General features: G+C 49.0%; 1 protein-coding gene across 3 annotated transcripts in view; it reads left to right on the forward strand.

Annotated features, from left to right (window-relative positions):
- apc (APC regulator of WNT signaling pathway) overlaps positions 1–18,329 on the forward strand; it is a 33,128-nt gene extending 14,799 nt beyond the window's left edge. For all 3 annotated transcript variants that reach the window (XM_079364939.1, XM_079364940.1, XM_079364938.1), the window contains exons 5-17: positions 2,107–2,215; positions 2,359–2,472; positions 2,608–2,670; positions 3,005–3,055; positions 3,136–3,222; positions 3,312–3,489; positions 3,564–3,764; positions 3,836–3,931; positions 4,800–4,939; positions 5,012–5,089; positions 6,287–6,403; positions 6,601–6,815; positions 13,409–18,329. In XM_079364939.1, coding sequence (XP_079221065.1) covers positions 2,107–2,215; positions 2,359–2,472; positions 2,608–2,670; positions 3,005–3,055; positions 3,136–3,222; positions 3,312–3,489; positions 3,564–3,764; positions 3,836–3,931; positions 4,800–4,939; positions 5,012–5,089; positions 6,287–6,403; positions 6,601–6,815; positions 13,409–18,296 — 6,337 coding nt within the window. In that variant the 3' untranslated portion in view covers positions 18,297–18,329. The remainder of the gene's footprint in view (positions 1–2,106; positions 2,216–2,358; positions 2,473–2,607; positions 2,671–3,004; positions 3,056–3,135; positions 3,223–3,311; positions 3,490–3,563; positions 3,765–3,835; positions 3,932–4,799; positions 4,940–5,011; positions 5,090–6,286; positions 6,404–6,600; positions 6,816–13,408) is intronic.
- The last annotated feature ends 2,830 nt before the right edge of the window (positions 18,330–21,159 follow it).

Genomic DNA, 21,159 nt, shown 5'->3' on the forward strand with positions numbered 1-21,159 from the left:
GTAACTGTGTGCTACAGTCACTGCAGCTTTAACAGCACTGTAACTGTGTGCTACAGTCACTGCAGCTTTAACAGCACTGTAACTGTGTGCTACAGTCACTGCAGCTTTAACAGCACTGTAACTGTGTGCTACAGTCACTGCAGCTTTAACAGCACTGTAACTGTGTGCTACAGTCACTGCAGCTTTAACAGCACTGTAACTGTGCTACAGTCACTGCAGCTTGAAGAACACTGTAACTGTGTGCTACAGTCACTGCAGCTTGAAGAGCACTGTAACTGTGTGCTACAGTCACTGCAGCTTGAAGAACACTGTAACTGTGCTACAGTCACTGCAGCTTGAAGAGCACTGTAACTGTGCTACAGTCACTGCAGCTTGAAGAGCACTGTAACTGTGTGCTACAGTCACTGCAGCTTTAACAGCACTGTAACTGTGCTACAGTCACTGCAGCTTTAACAGCACTGTAACTGTGCTACAGTCACTGCAGCTTTAACAGCACTGTAACTGTGTGCTACAGTCACTGCAGCTTGAAGAACACTGTAACTGTGTGCTACAGTCACTGCAGCTTTAACAGCACTGTAACTGTGTGCTACAGTCACTGCAGCTTGAAGAACACTGTAACTGTGTGCTACAGTCACTGCAGCTTTAACAGCACTGTAACTGTGTGCTACAGTCACTGCAGCTTTAACAGCACTGTAACTGTGTGCTACAGTCACTGCAGCTTTAACAGCACTGTAACTGTGCTACAGTCACTGCAGCTTGAAGAACACTGTAACTGTGTGCTACAGTCACTGCAGCTTGAAGAGCACTGTAACTGTGTGCTACAGTCACTGCAGCTTGAAGAACACTGTAACTGTGCTACAGTCACTGCAGCTTGAAGAGCACTGTAACTGTGTGCTACAGTCACTGCAGCTTTAACAGCACTGTAACTGTGCTACAGTCACTGCAGCTTGAAGAGCACTGTAACTGTGTGCTACAGTCACTGCAGCTTTAACAGCACTGTAACTGTGTGCTACAGTCACTGCAGCTTTAACAGCACTGTAACTGTGTGCTACAGTCACTGCAGCTTTAACAGCACTGTAACTGTGTGCTACAGTCACTGCAGCTTGAAGAGCACTGTAACTGTGCTACAGTCACTGCAGCTTGAAGCGCACTGTAACTGTGTGCTACAGTCACTGCAGCTTGAAGAGCACTGTAACTGTGCTACAGTCACTGCAGCTTGAAGAACACTGTAACTGTGCTACAGTCACTGCAGCTTGAAGAGCACTGTAACTGTGTGCTACAGTCACTGCAGCTTTAACAGCACTGTAACTGTGTGCTACAGTCACTGCAGCTTGAAGCGCACTGTAACTGTGTGCTACAGTCACTGCAGCTTGAAGAGCACTGTAACTGTGTGCTACAGTCACTGCAGCTTTAACAGCACTGTAACTGTGCTACAGTCACTGCAGCTTGAAGAGCACTGTAACTGTGTGCTACAGTCACTGCAGCTTGAAGAACACTGTAACTGTGTGCTACAGTCACTGCAGCTTTAACAGCACTGTAACTGTGCTACAGTCACTGCAGCTTTAACAGCACTGTAACTGTGTGCTACAGTCACTGCAGCTTTAACAGCACTGTAACTGTGTGCTACAGTCACTGCAGCTTGAAGAGCACTGTAACTGTGCTACAGTCACTGCAGCTTTAACAGCACTGTAACTGTGCTACAGTCACTGCAGCTTGAAGAGCACTGTGATGGATTAAGCTGGGCTCTTGTAATATAGTAATAAGTAAGGTCCTTTGCCTGGTTTTTCTTAAACGTAACGATGAGCATGGTCTTTTTACCTGCTCTTTTGTAATGTTAATAGACAAAGAGTAATGTCCTCTACTTGCTGTTTGTAAAGTGTCTTGAGATAACACAATTGACGCTATACAAATAAAGATTGATTGATTGATTGATTGACTGTGCAACAGTCACTGCAGTTTTAAGAGGATAATAAACAGAACTACTGTTTTCTACTGTTTGTCTTGTTTTCAGTTATTAAGACTATGACTATAGTTTAGTGGCCATGTTTGTAGTTCTTGGCATGTTTGTAGTGGCGGGGCCCTCTGTGACTGGCTGCTGTGTCACAGGTCTCTCCTATTGGCCGAGCTGGAGAAGGAGGAGAAGGAGAAGGACTGGTATTACGCTCAGCTGCAGAATCTCACGAAAAGGATCGACAGCCTGCCGCTCACGGAGAACGTAAGTCTTAAATCACATAACTTTTGCCTACTCTTAAAGTTTCCAGAGTCATACTATAGTTTGCTCCAGTTTTCCCTCCCTACATACTACAGTTCCAATCATCTCAAGATGATGTTGCCACGGTTACACTGTGTTGTTTGTAGTTTACTCTGCAGACAGACATGAGTCGTCGTCAGCTGGAGTTTGAAGCTCGTCAGATCCGCTCAGCGATGGAGGAGCAGCTGGGATCATGTCAGGAGATGGAGAGGAGGGCTCAGGTAAGACTCACTGAGGCACAGCAGTGGGCGGGGCCAAAGGAAAAAAAAACAATAACTTGATTGATGCCAGACGTTCAGTACAACCCAGGTATCTGATGTTGTATCAATGCTTTTCAAACCTGCTGGTGTGTGCAGGCTCGTGTGTCTCGTATTCAACAGATAGAGAAGGACATCCTGCGACTGGGAGCTCGTCTACATGTGAGCTTAACAACCTTTCTCTTTTGTTATGAGGGTTAGAGTTTCACACAACTGCATTCACAACCATAAATATGAACACATAGGTGCATCCTGGACAATTGCTGTTCACAGGAGCAGTATGTCTATGTGGCCGCCATCTTGGAGAGGTGAATGTCAGTCTATGACGGCAGGACGTCCATGAACAATTAAAATATTCACATTGCTATGAAGTATGACAGCCGAATTGTATTTATAAATCAGAAACTTTGTCAAATAAAAATGGATGTTACAGATCTTACAGAATCGTACATTAAATACACTACTTCAACTTTCTTTTTTTCTCTCTCTTTGTCAGGTGGAGGAAGCTCAGGGGGCGAGCGACAGCAGTGGATTAGCAGGAGCTCAGGTGAGAGCTGGCATTTTTCATCTTTTTTTATATTATTGTGTGTTTGACAAATGATCATTGGCCTTTTTTTTTTGCCACAGACCTCCAGCAGCCGATTGGACCATGAGCCAGCCAATGAGGCGAGCTACTCTGTTCCTCGACGAATTACCAGCCATCTGGGAACAAAGGTTGCTATTTCATAACTCATAACACTGCATAGAAAACTTGTTAGCTTCCAACATTTTTAATCACCTGTTATCACTGTCGCCCCCTGCAGGTGGAGATGGTGTATAGTCTTCTGTCAATGTTGGGGACTCACGATAAAGATGACATGTCACGGACGCTGCTCGCCATGTCGAGCTCTCAGGACTCGTGCATCGCCATGCGTCAGTCCGGCTGTCTGCCTCTGCTCATCCAGCTGTTGCACGGCAACGACAAGGATTCCCTGTTGCTAGGTAACTGTTTTTTTTCTTGCTGTGTGTTTACTTCATACAGTTGTGATTTTAATGTTGTTCCACCGATTGTCTAGGTAACTCTCGGGGTAGTAAAGAGGCACGTGCACGGGCATCGGCGGCGCTGCACAACATTGTTCATAGTCAGCCAGATGATAAGCGAGGGCGCAGAGAGATCAGAGTGCTCCACCTGCTGGAACAGGTGCGTCATTACTGCGAAGCATGCTGGAGCTGGCAAGAGAACCATGAAAGGGGCGTCGACCAGGAAGACAACCCCAGTGAGTGACCAATCAGGAGCTCAGACTTTGCGTGTATTTGTCTGTCTGTTTACATTTTTGTGTGTGTTTAGTGCCGTCTCCTGTGGAGCATCAGATCTGTCCCGCTGTCTGCGTCCTGATGAAGCTGTCATTCGACGAAGAACATCGCCACGCCATGAACGAGCTGGGTGAGTGAATCCCCAACTGTTTCTAACTGTGACTGACTGTTTATTACTGACTGACTGTTTATTACTGACTGACTGTTTATTACTGACTGACTGTTTATTACTGACTGACTGTTTCTAACTGTGACTGACTGTTTATTACTGACTGACTGTTTATTACTGACTGACTGTTTATTACTGACTGACTGTTTATTACTGACTGACTGTTTATTACTGACTGACTGTTTCTAACTGTGACTGTTTATTACTGACTGACTGTTTATTACTGACTGACTGTTTATTACTGACTGACTTTATTACTGACTGACTGTTTATCACTGACTGACTGTTTATCACTGACTGACTGTTTATCACTGACTGACTTTATTACTGACTGACTGTTTATCACTGACTGACTGTTTATCACTGACTGACTGTTTATCACTGACTGGCTGTTTATCACTGACTGACTGTTTATCACTGACTGACTGTTTATCACTGACTGGCTGTTTATCACTGACAGACTGTTTATTGCTGACTGACTGTTTATCACTGACTGACTGTTTTCTTACCGGCTGTTTATCACTGACTGACTGTTTATCACTGACTGACTGTTTATCACTGACTGACTGTTTTCTTACCGGCTGTTTATCACTGACTGACTGTTTGTCACTGACTGGCTGTTTTCTTACCGGCTGTTTATCACTGACTGGCTGTTTTCTTACCGGCTGTTTATCACTGACTGGCTGTTTTCTTACCGGCTGTTTATCACTGACTGGCTGTTTTCTTACCGGCTGTTTATCACTGACTGGCTGTTTTCTTACCGGCTGTTTATCACTGACTGACTGTTTATCACTGACTGACTGTTTTCTTACCGGCTGTTTCCCTGCAGGTGGTCTTCAGGCTGTAGCAGAGCTGCTGCAGGTGGACTGTGAGATGTTCGGTCTGAGCAGCGATCATTACAGCGTCACGCTGCGGCGCTACGCCGGCATGGCGCTCACCAACCTCACCTTTGGAGACGTCGCAAACAAGGTGAGAAAAACACAGGTAAGCAAAATGATTGACAGCTGGAATCAGTGAGGTCACAGGTGTGTTTCCTTTCAGGCCACGCTGTGCTCCATGAAGGGCTGCATGAGGGCCATGGTCGCCCAGCTGAAGTCTGACAGTGAAGACCTGCAACAGGTAAACTCACCTGTCTCCATGGCAACCGTCTGAATGAAATATCCTGAAGCTTCAGGGGTCAGTACTACGAGCAGAGGTCAGGGTACCCGGGTCTGTTTGGGGGATCTGGATCAGGATGAACAGTCACATGAAGCTGCTTATCAACCTGATGGGTAAACTCAGCACGCTGATAGAAAAGGGGCGGAGTTATCTCTGATGACAGAAACATCCGAGAGGATTCAAACTACGGCTTCTTCTGTTCTCTTCCCGTCCGGAGTTCACCTCGGACCGGAGCACAACGTGTTGCTCCGCCTCTGCTCTGACATCACAAACAGCTCTTCATCATTCAGCCTCAATCAGCTCACACAACAGCAACACATCTGATTGGTCAGTGGGCGGAGCTTATCTCCAACATAACAGCGTCAGTTACCATGGTGATAAACCCGCGTAAGACGTGAACGACCCTCGTAGGACAGAAAACCCAGAGTCAACCCCGAGTGACCTCGCTGAGCCCAAATCCTGCTTCGTAGTCCAGACCCCTGGGGTCACTCCAGACCCCTGGGGTCACTCCAGACCCCTGGGGTCACTCCAGGCCCCTGGGGTCACTCCAGACCCCTGGGGTCACTCCAGGCCCCTGGGGTCCTTCAGGTGTGCAGTTGCACCTGTGTGACTCCCTCAGGTGTGCACCTGTGTGACTCTCTCAGGTGTGCACCTGTGTGACTCCCTCAGGTGTGCACCTGTGAGTCCCTCAGGTGTGCACCTGTGTGACTCCCTCAGGTGTGCACCTGTGAGTCCCTCAGGTGTGCACCTGTGTGACTCCCTCAGGTGTGCAGCTGTGTGACTCCCTCAGGTGTGCACCTGTGTGACTCCCTCAGGTGTGCACCTGTGTGACTCCCTCAGGTGTGCAGCTGTGTGACTCCCTCAGGTGTGCACCTGTGTGACTCCCTCAGGTGTGCACCTGTGTGACTCCCTCAGGTGTGCACCTGTGTGAGTCCCTCAGGTGTGCACCTGTGTGACTCCCTCAGGTGTGCAGCTGTGTGACTCCCTCAGGTGTGCAGCTGTGTGACTCCCTCAGGTGTGCAGCTGTGTGACTCCCTCAGGTGTGCACCTGTAGAAGGTTGTCTCCATGGTAACCTTCACACTTTGATGCTTTGGCTTTATTTAGTTGATTTGAATCATTGAAGTGTTTCTTTAACTTCTGTTTGAATCCTTTGTCAGGTGATTGCGAGCGTGCTCAGAAACCTGTCATGGCGTGCTGACGTCAACAGTAAGAAGACGCTGCGTGAGGTGGGCAGCGTGCGAGCGCTGATGGGCTGCGCGCTCGAAGTGCAGAAGGTAAAAAAAACAAAGTATTTCCTGTTTGTGGGAGAACTTCCTGATAGAAGAGAGAGTTCTCAGTAAGGTTCTTTACCTGCTTTAATAAAGTGTCTCCAGATAACACCTGTTATGAACTGACGCTATATAAATAAAGATTGATTGATTGATTGATTGATTGATTGATTGATTGATTGATTCCTGTTCTCGTGTTTCAGGAGTCGACTCTGAAGTCTGTACTGAGCGCGCTCTGGAATCTGTCCGCTCACTGCACGGAGAACAAGGCCGACATCTGTGCCGTGGACGGAGCGCTCGCCTTCCTGGTGGGAACGCTGACGCACTGCAGTCACACCAACACGCTCGCCATCATTGAGAGCGGCGGGGGAATCCTCCGGAACGTGTCGAGCCTTATCGCCACCAATGAGGCGCACAGGTACAGAAACACCTGTCGTAATAACAACACATTTACCTGACACGTTTCAACCTTGAAGGTCATGGAGGGCCTTGAAGGTCATGGAGGGCCTTGAAGGTCATGGAGGGCCTTGAAGGTTATGGAGGGCTTGAAGGTCATGGAGGGCCTTGAAGGTCATGGAGGGCCTTGAAGGTCATGGAGGGCCTTGAAGGTCATGGAGGGCCTTGAAGGTTATGGAGGGCCTTGAAGGTCATGGAGGGCCTTGAAGGTCATGGAGGCCTTGAAGGTTATAGAGGGCCTTGAAGGTCATGGAGGCCTTGAAGGTTATGGAGGGCATTGAAGGTTATGGAGGGCCTTGAAGGTAATGGAGTGCATTGAAGGTTATGGAAGGCCTTGAAGGTTATGGAGGGCCTTGAAGGTTATGGAGGGCCTTGAAGGTTATAGAGGGCCTTGAAGGTTTTGGAGGGCTTGAAGGCTTTGGAGGGCTTGAAGGTTATGGAGGGCCTTGAAGGTTATGGAAGGCCTTGAAGGTTATGGAGGGCCTTGAAGGTTATGGAGGGCCTTGAAGGTTATAGAGGGCCTTGAAGGTTATAGAGGGCCTTGAAGGTTATGGAGGGCCTTGAAGGTTATGGAAGGCCTTGAAGGTTATGGAGGGCCTTGAAGGTTATGGAAGGCCTTGAAGGTTATGGAAGGCCTTGAAGGTTATGGAGGGCCTTGAAGGTTATGGAGGGCCTTGAAGGTTATGGAGGGCCTTGAAGGTTGTGATAGGGAGCCAGTGGAGCTGCTGGAGAACAGGGGGGATGTGGTTCTGGTGATGATCCGGGCTGCAGCGTTCTGAACCAGCTGGAGTTTATGACGGGACCAGAGAGAAGGGAGTTACAGACGGGAGGTGACCAGTGAGTGGACCAGTGAGTGGACCAGTGAGTGGACCAGTGAGTGGACCAGAGAGTGGACCAGTGAGTGGACCAGAGAGTGGACCAGAGAGTGGACCAGTGAGTGGACCAGAGAGTGGACCAGTGAGTGGACCAGTGAGTGGACCAGAGAGTGGACCAGTGAGTGGACCAGAGAGTGGACCAGTGAGTGGACCAGAGAGTGGACCAGTGAGTGGACCAGTGAGTGGACCAGTGAGTGGACCAGAGAGTGGACCAGAGAGTGGACCAGAGAGTGGACCAGTGAGTGGACCAGAGAGTGGACCAGAGAGTGGACCAGTGAGTGGACCAGTGAGTGGACCAGAGAGTGGACCAGAGAGTGGACCAGAGAGTGGACCAGAGAGTGGACCAGTGAGTGGACCAGAGAGTGGACCAGAGAGTGGACCAGTGAGTGGACCAGGATGGCGGTGCTGGGAGGGGTGAGGGAGGGATGGAGGCGGTTGATGTTTTGAAGTTGGAAGTAAGCAGACCGAGTAAAGACGAACGATTTCAGGAAAAGATTGAATTTAGATTTTTCTGGCAGAAATTGCGATTTCGATTTTGATCACGATTTTCTTCAAATCAAACTCGTACAACGTTCTCAATGTAACGTTTACAAACATGACAGGAAATGACATCATACCAGTTAACACTTTAAAATAATTCTTAACTTCAGTTTTCAGTCTATTAATTTAAAGTTCTGGCATTTAATATATTTATTCTGAAGAAACACAGACGTGAGATGTTCTTGTTTTTAGAGTCAGTTTGACAGAAATCTGCTCTGAAGTGTTGAGATATATTTTGGGCCTTTGTTGTTGCCGTAGGTGACTTAGTTCACAGAAGTTATGCAACAAGAGAAGCTAACATTAGCATATTATGAGATGAACAACTTCTGTTTGTTTAGTTTAACAGCTTCCTTTATTAAAGACACACACACACACACACACACACACACACACACACACACACACACAGAATGAACAGCTCCTGGGTCAGTAAAGAGAAGCGCTGCCAAAAACTGCGGCTTTGACGATCATAGTTTTTGAAATCGCGATTTCGATCAGAAAGCGATAAATCGTTCAGCCTGAAGACCGAGTTATTGATTTGTGTTTGGAAGGACGGAGACCTGAGCGCAGACAGAAGAGCTGTGAAGATGTTTGTTTCTGTGAGACGATCTCAGTTTAGTTTGAGAGCGTTGGAAGAAAAGCAGGCAGAACGTCACAGAGGGAGAGCAGGGCGTCGCCTACAGGTAAACTGCTCCACATAAACACCTGTACAGGTAAACTGCTGTACATAGACACCTGTACAGGTAAACTGCTGCACATAAACACCTGTACAGGTAAACTGCTGTACATAGACACCTGTACAGGTAAACTGCTGCACATAAACACCTGTACAGGTAAACTGCTCCACATAAACACCTGTACAGGTAAACTGCTCCACATAAACACCTGTACAGGTAAACTGCTCCACATAAACACCTGTACAGGTAAACTGCTCCACATAGACACCTGTACAGGTAAACTGCTCCACATAAACACCTGTACAGGTAAACTGCTCCACATAGACACCTGTACAGGTAAACTGCTGTACATAGACACCTGTACAGGTAAACTGCTGTACATAGACACCTGTACAGGTAAACTGCTGTACATAGACACCTGTACAGGTAAACTGCTGTACATAGACACCTGTACAGGTAAACTGCTCCACATAAACACCTGTACAGGTAAACTGCTGCACATAAACACCTGTACAGGTAAACTGCTGCACATAAACACCTGTACAGGTAAACTGCTGCACATAAACACCTGTACAGGTAAACTGCTCCACATAGACACCTGTACAGGTAAACTGCTCCACATAAACACCTGTACAGGTAAACTGCTCCACATAAACACCTGTACAGGTAAACTGCTCCACATAGACACCTGTACAGGTAAACTGCTGCACATAAACACCTGTACAGGTAAACTGCTGCACATAAACACCTGTACAGGTAAACTGCTCCACATAGACACCTGTACAGGTAAACTGCTGCACATAAACACCTGTACAGGTAAACTGCTGCACATAAACACCTGTACAGGTAAACTGCTCCACATAAACACCTGTACAGGTAAACTGCTCCACATAGACACCTGTACAGGTAAACTGCTCCACATAAACACCTGTACAGGTAAACTGCTGCACATAGACACCTGTACAGGTAAACTGCTCCACATAAACACCTGTACAGGTAAACTGCTCCACATAGACACCTGTACAGGTAAACTGCTCCACATAAACACCTGTACAGGTAAACTGCTGCACATAAACACCTGTACAGGTAAACTGCTGCACATAGACACCTGTACAGGTAAACTGCTGCACATAGACACCTGTACAGGTAAACTGCTCCACATAAACACCTGTACAGGTAAACTGCTCCACATAGACACCTGTACAGGTAAACTGCTGCACATAGACACCTGTACAGGTAAACTGCTGCACATAAACACCTGTACAGGTAAACTGCTGCACATAAACACCTGTACAGGTAAACTGCTGCACATAGACACCTGTACAGGTAAACTGCTCCACATAAACACCTGTACAGGTAAACTGCTCCACATAGACACCTGTACAGGTAAACTGCTGCACATAAACACCTGTACAGGTAAACTGCTCCACATAAACACCTGTACAGGTAAACTGCTCCACATAAACACCTGTACAGGTAAACTGCTCCACATAAACACCTGTACAGGTAAACTGCTCCACATAAACACCTGTACAGGTAAACTGCTGCACATAAACACCTGTACAGGTAAACTGCTCCACATAAACACCTGTACAGGTAAACTGCTCCACATAAACACCTGTACAGGTAAACTGCTGCACATAAACACCTGTACAGGTAAACTGCTCCACATAAACACCTGTACAGGTAAACTGCTGCACATAAACACCTGTACAGGTAAACTGCTGCACATAAACACCTGTACAGGTAAACTGCTCCACATAAACACCTGTACAGGTAAACTGCTCCACATAAACACCTGTACAGGTAAACTGCTGCACATAGACACCTGTACAGGTAAACTGCTGTACATAGACACCTGTACAGGTAAACTGCTCCACATAAACACCTGTACAGGTAAACTGCTCCACATAAACACCTGTACAGGTAAACTGCTCCACATAAACACCTGTACAGGTAAACTGCTCCACATAGACACCTGTACAGGTAAACTGCTCCACATAAACACCTGTACAGGTAAACTGCTCCACATAGACACCTGTACAGGTAAACTGCTGTACATAGACACCTGTACAGGTAAACTGCTGTACATAGACACCTGTACAGGTAAACTGCTGTACATAGACACCTGTACAGGTAAACTGCTGTACATAGACACCTGTACAGGTAAACTGCTGTACATAGACACCTGTACAGGTAAACTGCTCCACATAAACACCTGTACAGGTAAACTGCTGCACATAAACACCTGTACAGGTAAACTGCTGCACATAAACACCTGTACAGGTAAACTGCTGCACATAAACACCTGTACAGGTAAACTGCTCCACATAGACACCTGTACAGGTAAACTGCTCCACATAAACACCTGTACAGGTAAACTGCTCCACATAAACACCTGTACAGGTAAACTGCTCCACATAGACACCTGTACAGGTAAACTGCTGCACATAAACACCTGTACAGGTAAACTGCTGCACATAAACACCTGTACAGGTAAACTGCTCCACATAGACACCTGTACAGGTAAACTGCTGCACATAAACACCTGTACAGGTAAACTGCTGCACATAAACACCTGTACAGGTAAACTGCTCCACATAAACACCTGTACAGGTAAACTGCTCCACATAGACACCTGTACAGGTAAACTGCTCCACATAAACACCTGTACAGGTAAACTGCTGCACATAGACACCTGTACAGGTAAACTGCTCCACATAAACACCTGTACAGGTAAACTGCTCCACATAGACACCTGTACAGGTAAACTGCTCCACATAAACACCTGTACAGGTAAACTGCTGCACATAAACACCTGTACAGGTAAACTGCTGCACATAGACACCTGTACAGGTAAACTGCTGCACATAGACACCTGTACAGGTAAACTGCTCCACATAAACACCTGTACAGGTAAACTGCTCCACATAGACACCTGTACAGGTAAACTGCTGCACATAGACACCTGTACAGGTAAACTGCTGCACATAAACACCTGTACAGGTAAACTGCTGCACATAAACACCTGTACAGGTAAACTGCTGCACATAGACACCTGTACAGGTAAACTGCTCCACATAAACACCTGTACAGGTAAACTGCTCCACATAGACACCTGTACAGGTAAACTGCTGCACATAAACACCTGTACAGGTAAACTGCTCCACATAAACACCTGTACAGGTAAACTGCTCCACATAAACACCTGTACAGGTAAACTGCTCCACATAAACACCTGTACAGGTAAACTGCTCCACATAAACACCTGTACAGGTAAACTGCTGCACATAAACACCTGTACAGGTAAACTGCTCCACATAAACACCTGTACAGGTAAACTGCTCCACATAAACACCTGTACAGGTAAACTGCTGCACATAAACACCTGTACAGGTAAACTGCTCCACATAAACACCTGTACAGGTAAACTGCTGCACATAAACACCTGTACAGGTAAACTGCTGCACATAAACACCTGTACAGGTAAACTGCTCCACATAAACACCTGTACAGGTAAACTGCTCCACATAAACACCTGTACAGGTAAACTGCTCCACATAAACACCTGTACAGGTAAACTGCTGCACATAAACACCTGTACAGGTAAACTGCTGCACATAAACACCTGTACAGGTAAACTGCTCCACATAAACACCTGTACAGGTAAACTGCTCCACATAAACACCTGTACAGGTAAACTGCTGCACATAAACACCTGTACAGGTAAACTGCTGCACATAGACACCTGTACAGGTAAACTGCTGCACATAAACACCTGTACAGGTAAACTGCTCCACATAAACACCTGTACAGGTAAACTGCTCCACATAGACACCTGTACAGGTAAACTGCTGCACATAGACACCTGTACAGGTAAACTGCTGCACATAGACACCTGTACAGGTAAACTGCTCCACATAAACACCTGTACAGGTAAACTGCTCCACATAGACACCTGTACAGGTAAACTGCTGCACATAAACACCTGTACAGGTAAACTGCTGCACATAGACACCTGTACAGGTAAACTGCTCCACATAAACACCTGTACAGGTAAACTGCTCCACATAGACACCTGTACAGGTAAACTGCTGCACATAAACACCTGTACAGGTAAACTGCTCCACATAAACACCTGTACAGGTAAACTGCTCCACATAAACACCTGTACAGGTAAACTGCTCCACATAAACACCTGTACAGGTAAACTGCTGCACATAAACACCTGTACAGGTAAACTGGTCCACATAAACACCTGTACAGGTAAACTGCTCCACATAAACACCTGTACAGGTAAACTGCTGCACATAAACACCTGTACAGGTAAACTGCTCCACATAAACACCTGTACAGGTAAACTGCTGCACATAAACACCTGTACAGGTAAACTGCTCCACATAAACACCTGTACAGGTAAACTGGAGGTATTAACACTTTACTCTATGCTTGTTGTCTTGTAGGCAGATTCTTCGGGAACATGGCTGCCTGCCGACTCTGCTGCAGCACCTGAAGTCTCACAGTTTGACCATCGTGTCCAACGCCTGTGGGACTCTTTGGAATCTGTCCGCCAGAGACGCCAAAGACCAGGAAGCATTATGGGAGCTGGGTGCTGTGGGCATGCTGCGTAACCTCATTCACTCTCGGCACAAAATGATCGCCATGGGAAGTGCTGCTGCCCTCCGCAACCTGATGGCCAACCGGCCAGCTCGCTATAAGGATGCCAGTGTGTTGTCCCCAGGTGCCGGCGCCCCGTCACTGCACGCTCGTAAACAGAAGGCCTTGTTCGAGGAGCTGGACGCCCAGCAGTTGTCAGAAACCTTCGACAACATCGACAACTTGAGCCCCAAGGCGGGACAAAGGAAGGGGCGGGGCTGTAACGGTGTAGGAGGAGCAGGTAGCACAACACGCTCATATGCAAACACTCCAGTGCTTTCCAGCCCAAAAAATGGAGACCTATCTAAAAGGACGGGCGAGGATGCGGGGTACGCCCGCCCCGTGTTCCCGCCCAGCGTGCGAGCATCAAGCGATAGCCTCAACAGTGTGACGAGTGTGGATGGTTACGGAAACCGGGGCAAGACCAAACCGTCATCTGAACCGTTCTACCCGTCAGATGAGGGCGAAGCCAACAAGTGCTGCATCTACAGGAAGTACCCAGCTGACCTAGCACACAAAATCCGGAGTGCCAACCACATGGCTGATGACGATGGGGCGGAGCTTGACACCCCCATCAACTACAGCCTGAAGTATTCGGATGAACAGCTGAACTCTGGGAGACAGAGTCCTAATCATCGCAGTGCTATCGAGAGTGACGAGGACGACCAACAGGAGGGCCGGCTCAGGAGAAGGAATGAAGGTGCAGACTCGGCAAACAGCGGCCGCATGGCGTCGGTTCCACCTCGCTATGTTGCTGCCAACGCCACATCAAACTTTGATGGCGACGCAAACAGCGAGCAGCCGATTGACTACAGTCTGAAGTACATTTCTGACGCTCCCCGCAAACAAGTGTTCAAGTCTGATGAATCTGCTGCCACCTCTGTAGCCCCTCCCCAGCCATCCTCTGCCAACAAGCTCCGCCCCCCTCCACCGTCAACCAATCGTGCAGCAACAAAAAGCAACCAGGAGTCCACTCAGACGTACTGTGTCGAGGACACGCCCATTTGCTTCTCCAGAGGCAGCTCTCTGTCTTCGTTGTCCTCAGAAGAGGAGGAAGAGGACAGTGATGTCATCGGGAGGAAGAGGAGAGGCGGGACTGTAGCAAGTGGTCGCGCTGGAAGTAACGACTATCCAACACTTCCTGTCAGTGAGAAGGACGCACACGAGCAGCACGAGAGGCAGCAGAAGGAGGCAGAGAGCCAAACTGCTGCCGCCGCCGCCGCCGCCGCCGCCGCTCCTTCCACACGCGTAAGACGTGGTCATCATCATCATCACGGGCACGCCCACCACCACCATCACCACCATCATGTGACATCTTCTGGCGCCAGGACTCCAAAGAGTCCTCCGGAGCTGCCGTACGCTCAGGAGACGCCGCTAATGTTCAGCCGCTGCACGTCAGTCAGCTCCCTCGACAGCTTCTCCACCTCCTCCATCGCCAGTTCTGTGCGTTCGAGCGAGCCATGTAGTGGCGTGCCGAGCGGCGTCGTCAGCCCCAGTGACCTACCTGACAGTCCAGGACAGACCATGCCACCGAGCCGTGCCAAAACGCCGCCGTTACCAGCAGCGACTCAAAAAGCAAAGGAAGCTGGAAAAGCCATAAAGAAGGAGGAGGAGGAGAGCGGCGCTGATATCCTGCTGCATTTCGCCACAGAGAGCACGCCACATGGCTTCTCCCGAGCCTCCAGTCTGAGCGCGCTCAGTCTGGACGAGCCGTACATCGCAGCAGAAATGAAGAAGGAGGAGCAGGAGGAGCGGGAGGAGGAGAGAAAGGAGGAGGCAACACAACCCATCCTCGACGAATCAGACGACGATGATGACATCGAGATCTTGGAGGCGTGCATTAACATGGCCATGCCTAAATCGTCACGGAAACCAAAGAAACAGCAACAAGCAGCACCACGGAAACCCAGCCAGCTTCCTGTTTACAAGCTCCTCCCACCTCAAAGTCGGGCTCAAGCACAGCCGAGGAAAGAACCGCCGCCGCCACCGTCAGAGGAGGTACCTAGAGTTTACTGTGTGGAGGGAACGCCACTCAACTTTTCCACCGCCACATCTCTTAGCGACCTCACTATTGACTCTCCGCCTAATGAGATAGCAGTAGCTCCGCCCCCATCTGCCCTAAAAAGGCGGGCAGGACTTCCCGAGGGTGAAAATGGCGACGACATCCTCGCAGAGTGCATCAGTGCAGCCATGCCGAAAGCTAAACCAAGAAAACCAATCAGAGCCAACTCTGAGACCCTGCAAGCCCCGCCCCTCCCCCCACCTCTTCCTCCTCTGGCCCCGCCTCCTCAGCAGCAGAAGAAAAAGCCGACTTCACCTGTGAAGCCGATGCCCCAGCGGGCAGCCTACAACGTTGCCACGGCAACAGCTGCCAAAGCAAAGCCAGGATTTGCCTTTGACTCCCCGCGACACTACACACCGATCGAGGGAACGCCGTGCTGCTTTTCCCGCAACGACTCCCTGAGTTCACTCGACTTCGACGAAGATGACGGCGTCGAGAAAGATGAAGAGGAGAAGAAAACAAAAGAAGAAGAAGGCAGGAAGAGGAAGCAGCAGACTGCAGCCGTTTTCCCTCGAACAAAACCCACGACAAACACAAGTGACGAGAAGCAGAAGTTTTCCATCGAGGACACGCCCGTCTGCTTCTCCAGGAACTCGTCTCTGAGCTCGCTCAGCGACATCGACCAAGAGAACAACAACAAGGAGTTTGCTCCGCCTCCACCGCTGCCTGAAAGGCAGGAGGCGGGCAAAGCAGTGACGGAGCCACTTCCTCCTCCAGCAGATCTGAAGCCCCGCCCCCCTGCTGCCAGTGGCTACACCCCCAAAGCGTTTCATGTGGAGGACACTCCCGTCTGCTTCTCCAGGAACTCGTCCCTCAGCTCGCTGAGCATCGACTCGGAGGACGACCTCCTGCAGGAGTGCATCAGCTCCGCCATGCCCAAGAAGAAGAAGAAAGCTGCTTCTCTTCCTGAACCCAAAACTGAAGATGGCATTCTGGCCGAAGAGGAGCCGCCAGAGGTGCCTCGAAGCCCCGCCTCCCCTGATTCTGAGTCGTTTGACTGGAAGGCAATCCAGGAAGGAGCTAACTCCATCGTCAGCAGCCTGAACGCCGCCGCCGCCTCTTCCCTTTCACGCCAGCCATCATCAGACTCCGACTCAGTGCTGTCCCTTAAGTCTGTTGGCTCGCCATTCCGCCTGCCAGCAGCCAGTAAGTATCCAGAGGAAGAGAACGGGAAGGAGGGGAAGCGAGGGGGCAGGATCCTGAAGGCGGGAGAACGCACCACGTTGGAAGCAAAGAAGAAAAAGGAGGAGGAAGAAGAAGAGGAGGAGGCGAAGGCCGTGAGAGGCGGAAAGAAAGTGTACAGGAGTCTGATCACAGGTAAACCGAGGGCGGAGCCAGCAGCCAGGGGGCGGAGCAAACCAAGAGCAGCAGCTGTGGCTAAAGCTCCAGGTAGCAGTGACGGAGCTGACAGGGGGGGCGGGTCTTCTCGAGACTCAACGCCATCACGCTCCTCCACAGCAGCCAATCAGAAAGGAGGAAAGCTGTCACAGCTGCCACGCACGGGGTCTCCAGGAAGTGCATCATCATCCTCGTCAGCCTCAAAAACAGCCAAACAAAGTGGAGCGGCACGAAGCATCCCGCGCAGTGAATCTTCATCGCGGGTCAGCAGCTCCACGGCCACCAAGAAGCAGAAGGCGGAGCCAGAGAAACCAGCTCTGGTCCGTCAGTCGACCTTCATCAAAGAGGCGCCGAGTCCAACGCTGAAGAGGAAGCTGGAGGAGTCTGCGGCGGTGACTTTAGAGTCACCGTCCAGCCCAGAGACGCCGTTACCATCAACAACCAGGAGGCAGGATATCAACCGCTCGCACTCTGAAAGCCCGTCACGCCCACAAGAGGTGACATCATCACGCTTCAGCCGCACCGGCACCTGGAAGAAGGAAAGCAGCGGCGGCGGGGGAGGAGCTGCAAGTGGCAAGCATTCGACATCCCTGCCTCGCGTGGGAACGTGGAAGAGGACAGGAAGCTCGTCTTCTGTGCTGTCGGCGTCGTCCGAGTCCAGTGAGAAGGGGCGGAACGAGGAGGAGAGCGCCGCCCGCTCGAAGGGAACCTGGAGGAAGACGAAGTGTGGCAGTGGCGGCAGTGACGTGTCGGGTGGGAGGAGCTTCACAGATAAATCAGAGGATGTTTGGGTTCGTCTGGAGGATTGCCCCGTCAACAACCCACGATCCGCCTCAGCCTGTTCAGCTCGCTCTCCTACCACTGCCAATGCCCCGCCCATCATCGACAGCCCCGCCCCCTCCAAGATCCCCCCCCCCTCCTCCTCCTCTTCCTCCTCGTCCAACCTCAACCTGCGACGGAGCTGCGAGAGCCTTGACGATAAGCCCCCGCCCGAGTGCAATCAACAACAAAATCAACAGCCACCCTCGCAGCATCAGCGTGGTCAGCAGCGTAGCGGTGCCGTGGCGGCTCGAGTCAGCCCGTTCAACTACACGCCGAGCCCAAGGAAGAGTAACCCTGATGTCACCACCACAGCCCCGCCCACAACGACCACAACCTCATCCACCACACCGACACGACCTTCTCTCATCCCGACGCCAGTCACTAAGAAACGAGAGCCCAAAGGCGGGGAAGGTGGCGCCAGCGGCGGCGGCGGCGGCGGCGAGCGCGGCTCTTACATTGTGACTTCAGTGTGAGATGATTTGGCGCCGCTGCGAGGACAGATGTGTAAATATGACAGTGAGAAAGTGCTCGCCCCTTTTCTCTTACCCGCCTTCTCTTTCCTCATTGGCTGCTTTCACCTGTCAGTCAAGCTTCTTAATTCAACCAGAGAACTTTACAAATTAACTTTTTATGTTTTTATACCACTAAAATGATGTGTAGCGCTTAGATCCGCCCTTTTCTGCCTGTGTCCCTGCATGGTCCCGCCCCCTACCGTAACCATGACAGTTACCATGGTGACATAATGATGATTCAATGTTACTGCTAGCTGTAGCGTGTTTTGGAAGATTTTCTGGGGTTTTTCTGGAGTTTGATGATGAAAAGTCGAGTTTTTCTCCACGTTCGTTAAAATGCCTCGTGATCGATCTTCATCCTCTTTTCATTTGAACAAACTCGGATAAAAATTCCATTTTTCAGAAGTTCTTCTCACAAACTTTGAGTTTTTATTCAGAGAGGGAAGTTTGCTGAAACTTGAAGACACTTCCTGTCGTTTCTGCAGGTCTGTAAACTTCACACTCTGTCGCCTTGGCAACAAATAACACTGTAAAAATGTAAGTTATTGCTGTAAAACCTTTTAACTTTGAAGCACATAATTTAAAACAAAAACTGTTTTTTGCCAAAAATGTTTGACAGTGTTGCTGATGGCTGAAACTGTTTTTATGTTTGAGATGAAAATGTTAAACGAAAGATGAACAAACAATAAAATTCAACAGTTTAGGTGCAAAGCGACTCGTGTGGTTCACTGCGCTTCGGGGCGTCGCCACTTCTGCTGAACACGCACCAGGAACGTGTCTGACAGCGGCCACTCCGGTCACATAAGACCCGTTTCCACCGAGCGGTCCGGAGCGGTCCGTCTTTTTACAGCAGCGTTTCCACAGACTGATCCCGGGAAAGATTCCCAAATAACCGATCTGTACCGTCCCACTTTTTGGGACCCTTCCGTTGGGGCGCCAAGAACATCAATCTGACCCTAAAAGGTGGAGCTAAACCCTGCAGTCCTCTGATTGGTTGAAACAATGGTCACTTCCTGTGTTAGGTGGTGGGCGTGTTTAAAGCATTGATTGTTAGCGTGTGTATTTGTCCTCGCCGCTCACAGCCTTCTCTGAAACAAAGCTGGATTGACTTCTTGTAATAAAGAGTCACATGACAGTGACAGAGGAGATGACCTGCTGGATGTCTCCAGCGTTGGTTTGGTTTGTGGAGCGTTTTTCTCCTTTGTTGAATTTATTAGTTAGCGGTTAGCTGTTAGCAGTTAGCTGTTAGCTGCTATCATATGACGCTACTTAACTGAACCAAACCGGACTGCTGTGTGGAAACAGGGCTTTAGTACCCCCTCCCACAGTTCAGTTCAGGGCCCCCTTAGGGACTGCTCGTTCTACTGTAATGCTCTTTTTGACCCCAGATGATAAAAGGAGATCTCATGAACCCTTCAGATTCAAACGCTCTTCAGAAGTAACGCGAGGATAAACCTGAACGATGAAGGAAAGCCCTCGCCTTAAAAACAAGAGTTTCCTAACGGGCTTTACTTTGAAGGATAGCTGAGATATTTTAGGGTAAATTTATAACATATTTCATGAAATAATATTGAATTATTTTAAGCCTTTATATAGTTTGGTGCTTCGAAATCATTTAAACAATAAACTAAAGAAATTAACATTTAAATCTTTGAACTTTCGTACAACTTTTCAGTAAGAAAAAATCCTTTTCAAACATTTCAATTTGTAATAACAGTAAAACAAAGATGACATCCCCCCGTGTCCCTGCAGGGGGCGCTGGAGTCCCCCCCGTGTCCCTGCAGGGGGCGCTGGAGTCCCCCATGTGTCCCTGCAGGGGGCGCTGGAGTCCCCCGTGTCCCTGCAGGGGGCGCTGGAGTCCCCGTGTGTCCCTGCAGGGGGCGCTGGAGTCCCCCGTGTGTCCCTGCAGGGGGCGCTGGAGTCCCCCGTGTGTCCCTGCAGGGGGCGCTGGAGTCCCATGGATGGCGGTCTCCGTGCTGGAAATGCTGGGCCTTTTTCAAACCAACCCCGACACACCCCCCCTCCGTGACTCCGTCAGAAGTCCCACTCAGCTGAATGAAGTCTCCTCCATCCAGGTGGAGGGTAGAAATACAGCAGCAGGCTTTGGGACAAACTTCACTCTCTCAGGTGGAAACAGGAAGTGTGTGTTACCATGGTTACTCAGCGGCATCCTGGGGGAACGGCTTATTATTAATGTACGTAATTTGCATTCTGTAAAAGTCTTTATGTAGTAAATTTATATTAGTGTAGACTTATAACAAAACCATCAGATGGAGCCACATTCTTTATTATAATTTATAATGTTTAATTTATTATAATATCAAAGAACAGGTTGACTTCAATGAAAGCAGACAAGGAGACATCAACAGTAAAACAATGATCAATAAATAAAAGTGAGAAGATATCAGTAACATGATTTAATATTCTTTAGTTTTTGTCCCTTTTAAATATAAAACACAATGAAATAAACAGGTGAACAGAAGGAAGAAAAGAAGAGGAGGACAGGTCACTCCTTCTTTAGTACAGGTCACTCCTTCTTTAGTACAGGTCACTCCTTCTTTAGTACAGGTCACTCCTTCTTTAGTACAGGTCACTCCTTCTTTAGTACAGGTCACTCCTTCTTTAGTACAGGTCACTCCTTCTTTAGTACAGGTCACTCCTTCTTTAGGACAGGTCACTCCTTCTTTAGTACAGGTCACTCCTTCTTTAGTACAGGTCACTCCTTCTTTAGTACAGGTCACTCCTTCTTTAGTACAGGTCACTCCTTCTTTAGTACAGGTCACTCCTTTAGTACAGGTCACTCCTTTAGTACAGGTCACTCCTT

The sequence above is a fragment of the Symphodus melops genome (assembly GCF_947650265.1).
Source record: "Symphodus melops genome assembly, chromosome: 16".
In the NCBI taxonomy this organism is placed as follows: Eukaryota; Metazoa; Chordata; class Actinopteri; order Labriformes; family Labridae; genus Symphodus; species Symphodus melops.